The sequence below is a fragment of the Sphaeramia orbicularis genome, chromosome 8 (genome assembly GCF_902148855.1).
Source record: "Sphaeramia orbicularis chromosome 8, fSphaOr1.1, whole genome shotgun sequence".
In the NCBI taxonomy this organism is placed as follows: Eukaryota; Metazoa; Chordata; class Actinopteri; order Kurtiformes; family Apogonidae; genus Sphaeramia; species Sphaeramia orbicularis.
The window spans coordinates 510,516-518,719 of NC_043964.1; the positions used below are offsets into that span (position 1 = coordinate 510,516).

The 8,204-nt window shown below is 47.4% G+C and overlaps 1 protein-coding gene across 1 annotated transcript in view; it reads left to right on the top strand.

Moving 5' to 3' along the window:
* LOC115424069 (TRAF3-interacting protein 1) overlaps positions 1 to 8,204 on the top strand; it is a 50,243-nt gene that overhangs the window by 21,717 nt on the left and 20,322 nt on the right. The window contains exon 13 of the mRNA XM_030141171.1: positions 3,896 to 3,997. Within this exon, the coding sequence (XP_029997031.1) occupies positions 3,896 to 3,997 (102 nt within the window). The remainder of the gene's footprint in view (positions 1 to 3,895; positions 3,998 to 8,204) is intronic.

The following is an 8,204-nucleotide window of genomic DNA, read 5'->3' on the forward strand; positions in this document are numbered from 1 at the left end:
CGGTCCTTCTTAGTGCAGCTCTTGGTTTCATGATCAGATCTTTCCTGGTTTTTGTCTCATTTTGGGATTGTGAACCTTGTGCTCCTACATGATTAGTAAACGAACTGAAACTGAGGCCAACCTAGTTTTACAAATACGGAGGAACTGGAGAATAAAGCTACGACAGAGTATTAGGACCACAGAAGAAAAGAAAAACACTGGGCACTACCAGAAGAAAGTCAGAAAATATGGAGATAAAACCTGGAATTTTATGAGAATAAAGTCGAATACAAAAGAATCACAATGTTCTGAGAATAAAGTCGTAGTTATAAAAAAAACTCATAATTTAACATAAATGTCATTGGTTTATGAGATTAAAGTCGTCATATTCCAACAATAAATCCATAATATGATCAGAATAATGTGTTCATTTAAACCAGGTGGTGTAAATCTGCTAATTTCCCAGAATGCAGTGGTGCCCTGCTGGTCCACAGCAGTAGTATCTGTGTTGGATAAAGGACTGGATCTGAACTAGACTCAGTAAATCTGCTCAGTCCCAGTAGATCATGCATAGATTCACTGGGGTCAGTCCACGATCTACTGGAAATGACCTTTGGATCAGCTGGTTCTGGGCCCTAGTTTTAGACCCTTTGGATCAGCTGGTTCTGGGCCCTAGTTTTGGAGCCTTTGGATCAGCTGGTTCTGGGCCCTAGTTTTAGACCCTTTGGATCAGCTGGTTCTGGGCCCTAGTTTTGGACCCTTTGGATCAGCTGGTTCTGGGCCCTAGTTTTGGAGCCTTTGGATCAGCTGGTTCTGGGCCCTAGTTTTAGACCCTTTGGATCAGCTGGTTCTGGGCCCTAGTTTTAGATCCTTTGGATCAGCTGGTTCTGGTCCTAGTTTTAGACCCTTTGGATCAGCTGGTTCTGGGCCCTAGTTTTGGAGCCTTTGGATCAGCTGGTTCTGGGCCCTAGTTTTAGACCCTTGGATCAGCTGGTTCTGGGCCCTAGTTTTAGACCCTTTGGATCAGCTGGTTCTGGTCCTAGTTTTGGAGCCTTTGGATCAGCTGGTTCTGGGCCCTAGTTTTAGACCCTTTGGATCAGCTGGTTCTGGGGCCGGGGAGGGGGGTGATGTATGTGCATACCCTCTATACACTCTAACAATACAGACCTCTATTCCTGTTTTTGCACTTCACATACTGTAGATTTACACTCAAAGGTTTACAGTTTTTACCCCTCAGCCAACCTCTGGGGTATTCTATCTAATCATTTTGTTGTCTGTCTGTCTGTCTGTCTGTCTGTCTGTCTGTCCGTCTGTCTGTTCATTCAATGACAGAATTGCATTGTCTGAAGAACTCATTGACATACACTACAGTCCAAAGTTTGGACTCACCTGGTTTTCCTTTATTTTCATGACTGTTTACATGATAGATTTACACTGAAAGCATCAAAACTATGAATGAACAAATGGAATTATGGAGTTAAAAAAGTGTGACATAACTCAAAGCATGTTTTGTATTTTAGATCAGTTCTGTCAAACTCCTGTTAGTTCAGTTCCACATTCAGCCAAATTTGATCTGCAGTGGACCGGACCAGTAAAGTAATAACAGATTAATATAGAAATAATGTCATCTACAAACTTTCCTCTATGTTTTAGAGTGAAAAAAAGTAAAATTATGTGATGAAAATGTTTACATCTACCAACTATCCTTTAAGACAATGAGAATAACATGAACAAACTCAAATTTCTTAAGAAAACTAAGTGCAATTTTGACAATATTATGTCTCAGTTTATCATTTAAACGTGTAAATTACAACTTACAGATCACAACAAATGCACAAAACACTTAATAACAGGCAGAATATTGTTAAAATTACACTTCAGACATTTTAAAATGTTCATATTTGTTGAGGTTATTTGTGTTTGTGTGAAATGTTAGTTTGTTTTAGTGTAAATACAGTAAAATGACATAAAAACGTTTACAAGGACAAAACTGTGGAGTTGTGATCATTTCCAGGTTATTCTGACAGTATTTGACTGATCCGACCCACTGCAGATTAAACTGGTCTGTATGTGGAACCGGAACTAAAAGGATTCAGATCTTCAGGGTCATTTTTGCATTTCACAAATTCATCCCCAGGGCCGGACTGGACCCTTTGGGGGGCCGGATTTGGCCCCCGGGCCGCATGTTTGATACCTGTGCTTTAGAGTCTTCAAAAATAACCACATTTGCTTTTATTTCTGCTCTGCACATTCTTGGCATCCTCTGGATGAGCTTCATGAGGAAGTCACCTGACATGTTTTCCAGAAGTCTTGTAGTAGTTCCCAGTGACGCTGAGCTCTGGTTGGTCATCTGTGGTCCATCTGTGGTCCATCTGTGGTCCATCTGATGTCCAGACCTTTGACTGGTAGTGCATGTGCACCAGATGTGTACTGTGGAGGCATGTGGGCATGGAGCAGAAGAACACTGAAAACAGGTCACCTACAGGGCAGGAACCTAAACCTAAACCTATTCTTCTGTTTGTTTTTAAATGTTTGAATGGCCTTGCCCCCTCCTACCTGTCCGACCTGATCCACCCCTACGCCCCCTCTCGTGCTCTCAGGTCAGCAGATCAGCTGCAGCTTGTGGTTCCAAAAACTAAAAAGAAGCTTCGTGGGGACCGTGCCTTTTCTGTTGCCGCCCCAAAGTTGTGGAACCAGTTGCCCTTAGATGTTAGACAGGCTCAGTCTGTACCTGTCTTTAAATCACATTTAAAAACACACTTTTTCTCATTAGCTTTTAATCAGTGAGTGACATGTCTGTTTTTGTTTTTTGTTTTTTTTTTAATGCTGTTTTTAACAGATTTTAACTTGTCTTTGTTTTTTATGATGTTTGTTTTGTGTTGTTCTTAGCCCACTTAACACCCTGTGTGTTCACTAGTTTTATTTACATATTTAAATCCTTGTTTTATGTTTGGTGTACGGCACTTTGGCCAGCTGTAAAGTTCTTAAAGTGCTTTATAAATAAAGTTGGTATGGTATGGTATGGTAAAGCAGTCTGACACTAGATTTGGCCCAGGGGGATTAACCCTTTCATGCATGAATTATGAGAACCTTAATCAAGATTTTAAGTCCTCTTTAGGCATGGAAAAAAACAAAACAAAACAATGTGATTGACATTTTTTATGAACCTATTTTTCACAGTTTCAAAAATGTCCAGTCAGCTGGACAGCATGTGTTTAATTTTTGAAACAAAGAAACATGGATTTACTGATATAAGGTGTGAAACTATGAAATAAAAACAGTTTTAATGCTGCTAATCTGATGTTTTCTCACATTTTAACCCACTCTAATACTAGTTCTTACTCACTTCATGGAGATAATATGAAAAAAGAAAAAAAAAATTAAAAACCCTGTAAATTACAGTCTAATAACAATTAGCAATTGAGTTCCACTCAGACATGTCAGTGCAGATCAGGTTTATCTAGAACAGTTCAGTTCCACTACTGCTCTGAATGTCAGTGGATTATTATGGGATGGAGCATTAGTGTCCACTGTGTCGGCTGATCTGGAACTGAAACAACCAAACCCATGAATATACAAGAGAACAGCTGGAGAAGAACTGACCACTGGAGTGACCACTGGAGTGACCAGTGTGCATGAAAGGGTTAGCAGTGTGCAGCAGGTTATGTTGGAACCAGTGCTTGTATTATTCATACAAAAACCTTCTGCATCAGCTGTGACTCAGGTCTCTCTGGAACTTGTAGTTTTTTTTTAGCCTGAAGCTGATGACACTCCTGCTGGTGTAACCTCATTTTCTTCCCTTCCTTCACTTCATTTACTCATGGGCCGTTCATACAAACCACATGTTTTCACAAATACCTTCAGCTTCTCTTTGAAAACCTGCTGTGTGTTTTTCTCTTCCTGTGGAATCGTCCAGTAAACCGTCCACCCTGCCCTGCTCCCCTCCTTTTCCCGTACGTGAGTCCATCGGACCCTTCAGAGCCTACGCACGGCACTGTCTGCGGCCGCAAACCACCAGGTGAGACCACACCCCCACCCCCACCCACTGTGTCCTCAGTTCACCTGAACCCCTCCTCAGTCCAACCACTGGTTCCACTGCAGATACGTTTAACTGTAGAACTACAGAACTAGAACTATAGAACTATAGAACTGTAGAACTGTAGAACTATAGAACTGTAGAACTATAACTATAGAACTATAGAACTATAACTATAACTATAGAACTATAGAACTATAACTATAGAACTGTAGAACTGGGCAATAATTTGAATGGATTCGAGTTTAGTTACTGAACAACGGGAAAGTTCAGATGATTGACTGTCTGTCTGTGGTCAGTCCTGTGGTCAGTCCTGTGGTCAGTGTGTCATAAACTGCGGTGGCTCCAACACTATTTCACTGTGGTTTAACCCACAGGTGTCAAACATGCGGCCTGGGGGGCTCAAATCTGCCCCCCGCCAAAGGTTCCATCCCGGCCCTGCAGGGTGAAAGTGCATAACTGAACCTGAACAGTCCAGGCTGAACAAATCCTTTTGGTTCAGGTTCCACATACAGACCAATGTGATCTACAGTCAAAAGAACAACACAATAAACCAGAAAGAATGACAAACACACATTTACTGTGAAAAATTATGTGGAAAAAATTTAAGTGAAAAAAAAAAGATTACACTGTGAAAATATTTACATTTACAAAACTATTCTTTCACAATAAAATGCAAATAAATACATACATAAAACCACAGATGAACAACCTGAACTGTGCAGTTTGAACAATATTCTGCCTGTTCCTAAATGTTTGGTGCATTTATGGATCCACTGGGATCTGCAGTTGTGTTCAGAATAACAGATGGAATATTGGAGAAACTGTTCACATTTTAGTTCAAACTCCAACATTTAACAATATTCTGTCTGTTCCCAAATGTTTATGGAACACTGTGTGGAAATGCACATGTAGAAATAAGAAGTCCAGGCAGAAGAGTGTTCAAATTGCACTAATTTTTCAAATGAAACTTCAGTTTTTTCAGGTTATTCACATCTTTTTTGTAAAATGTAAATATTTTCATAATTTAATTGTTTTTTTTTGTTCTAAAACAAAATTAAAAACTTGGATTTGCTATTATTTATCGGTTATTCAGTCATTGTTTTACTGGTCTGGCCCACTGCAGATCAAACTGGGCTGAATATGGAACTGAACCAGAATGAGTTTGACAGAGCTGCACTACAGATTCATTTCACTGTAGAACTGAGTGATAATTTGAATGGATTCGAGTTTAGTTATTGAACAACGAGGAAAGTTCAGATGATTGACTGTCTGTCTGTGGTCAGTCCTGTGGTCAGTCCTGTGGTCGGTCCTGTTGTCGGTCCTGTGGTCGGTCCTGTTGTCGGTCCTGTGGTCGGTCCTGTTGTCGGTCCTGTGGTCAGTGCTGTTGTCGGTCCTGTGGTCGGTCCTGTGGTCAGTGCTGTTGTCGGTCCTGTGGTCAGTGCTGTTGTCGGTCCTGTGGTCAGTGCTGTTGTCGGTCCTGTGGTCGGTCCTGTGGTCGGTCCTGTTGTCGGTCCTGTGGTCGGTCCTGTTGTCGGTCCTGTGGTCAGTGCTGTTGTCGGTCCTGTGGTCAGTGCTGTTGTCGGTCCTGTGGTCGGTCCTGTTGTCGGTCCTGTGGTTGGTCCTGTTGTCGGTCCTGTGGTCAGTGCTGTTGTCGGTCCTGTGGTCAGTGCTGTTGTCGGTCCTGTGGTCGGTCCTGTTGTCGGTCCTGTTGTCGGTCCTGTGGTCGGTCCTGTTGTCGGTCCTGTGGTCGGTCCTGTGGTCAGTGCTGTTGTCGGTCCTGTGGTCAGTGCTGTTGTCGGTCCTGTGGTCGGTCCTGTGGTCAGTGCTGTTGTCGGTCCTGTGGTCGGTCCTGTTGTCGGTCCTGTGGTCATTGCTGTTGTCGGTCCTGTGGTCGGTCCTGTTGTCGGTCCTGTTGTCAGTCCTGTGGTCAGTGCTGTTGTCGGTCCTGTTGTCGGTCCTGTGGTCAGTGCTGTTGTCGGTCCTGTGGTCGGTCCTGTTGTCGGTCCTGTGGTCATTGCTGTTGTCGGTCCTGTGGTCAGTGCTGTGGTCGGTCCTGTTGTCGGTCCTGTGGTCGGTCCTGTTGTCGGTCCTGTGGTCAGTGCTGTGGTCGGTCCTGTGGTCGGTCCTGTTGTCGGTCCTGTTGTCGGTCCTGTTGTCAGTCCTGTGGTCAGTGCTGTTGTCGGTCCTGTTGTCGGTCCTGTGGTCAGTGCTGTTGTCGGTCCTGTTGTCGGTCCTGTGGTCGGTCCTGTTGTCGGTCCTGTGGTCAGTGCTGTGGTCGGTCCTGTTGTCGGTCCTGTGGTCGGTCCTTTGGTCGGTCCTGTGGTCGGTCCTGTTGTCGGTCCTGTGGTCAGTGCTGTGGTCGGTCCTGTTGTCGGTCCTGTTGTCGGTCCTGTGGTCGGTGCTGTGGTCGGTCCTGTTGTCGGTCCTGTTGTCGGTCCTGTGGTCGGTCCTGTTGTCGGTCCTGTGGTCAGTGCTGTGGTCGGTCCTGTTGTCGGTCCTGTGGTCGGTCCTGTTGTCGGTCCTGTGGTCGGTCCTGTGGTCGGTCCTGTGGTCAGTGCTGTGGTCGGTCCTGTTGTCGGTCCTGTTGTCGGTCCTGTGGTCGGTCCTGTTGTCGGTCCTGTGGTCGGTCCTGTTGTCGGGCCTGTGGTCAGTGCTGTTGTCGGTCCTGTGGTCAGTGCTGTTGTCGGTCCTGTGGTCAGTGCTGTTGTCGGTCCTGTGGTCGGTCCTGTGGTCAGTGCTGTTGTCGGTCCTGTGGTCGGTCCTGTTGTCGGTCCTGTGGTTGGTCCTGTTGTCGGTCCTGTGGTCAGTGCTGTTGTCGGTCCTGTGGTCAGTGCTGTGGTCGGTCCTGTTGTCGGTCCTGTGGTCGGTCCTGTGGTCGGTCCTGTTGTCGGTCCTGTGGTCGGTCCTGTGGTCGGTCCTGTGGTCAGTGCTGTAGTCGGTCCTGTTGTCGGTCCTGTTGTCGGTCCTGTGGTCGGTCCTGTTGTCGGTCCTGTGGTCGGTGCTGTTGTCGGTCCTGTGGTCGGTCCTGTGGTCGGTCCTGTTGTCGGTCCTGTTGTCGGTCCTGTGGTCAGTGCTGTTGTCGGTCCTGTGGTCAGTGCTGTGGTCGGTCCTGTTGTCGGTCCTGTGGTCGGTCCTGTGGTCGGTCCTGTTGTCGGTCCTGTGGTCAGTGCTGTGGTCGGTCCTGTTGTCGGTCCTGTTGTCGGTCCTGTGGTCGGTGCTGTGGTCGGTCCTGTTGTCGGTCCTGTTGTCGGTCCTGTGGTCGGTCCTGTGTTCGGTCCTGTGGGTCAGTGCTGTGGTCGGTCCTGTTGTCGGTCCTGTTGTCGGTCCTGTGGTCAGTGCTGTTGTCGGTCCTGTTGTCGGTCCTGTGGTCAGTGCTGTTGTCGGTCCTGTGGTCGGTCCTGTTGTCGGTCCTGTTGTCGGTCCTGTGGTAGTGCTGTGTGTCGGTCCTGTGGTCGGGTCCTGTTGTCGGTCCTGTGGTCGGTCCCTGTGGTCGGTCCTTTGGCGGTCCTGTGGTCGGTCCTGTGGTCGGTCCTGTTGTGGGTCCTGTGGTCAGTGCTGTTGTCGGTCCTGTTGTCGGTCCTGTGGTCAGTGCTGTGTCGGTCCTGTGGTCGGTCCTGTGGTCGGTCCTGTTGTCGGTCCTGTGGTCAGTGCTGTTGTCGGTCCTGTGTCGGGTCCTGTTGTCGGTCCTGTGGTCGGTCCTGTGGTCGGTCCTGTTGTCGGTCCTGTTGTCGGTCCTGTGGTCGGTCCTGTGGTCGGTCCTGTTGTCGGTCCTGTGGTCAGTGCTGTGGGCGGTCCTGTGGTCGGTCCTGTTGTCGGTCATGTGGTCGGTTCTGTGGTCGGTCCTGTGTCGAGTCTGTGGTCGGTCATGTTGTCGGTCCTGTTGTCGGTCCTGTTGTCGGTCCTGTTGTCGGTCCTGTGGTCGGTCCTGTTGTCGGTCCTGTGGTCGGTCCTGTTGTCGGTCCTGGGGTCAGTCTAGTGGTCGGTCTGTTGTCGGTCCTGTGGTCGGTCCTTGGTCGGCTCCTGTGGTCGGTCCTGTGGTCAGTGCTGTGGTCGGTCCTGTTGTCGGTCCTGTGGTCGGTCCTGTTGTCGGTCCTGTGGTCAGTGCTGTGGTCGGTCCCTGTTGTCGGTCCTGTGGTCGGTCCTGTTGTCGGTCCTGTGGTCGGTGCTGTGGTGGTCTGTTGTCGGT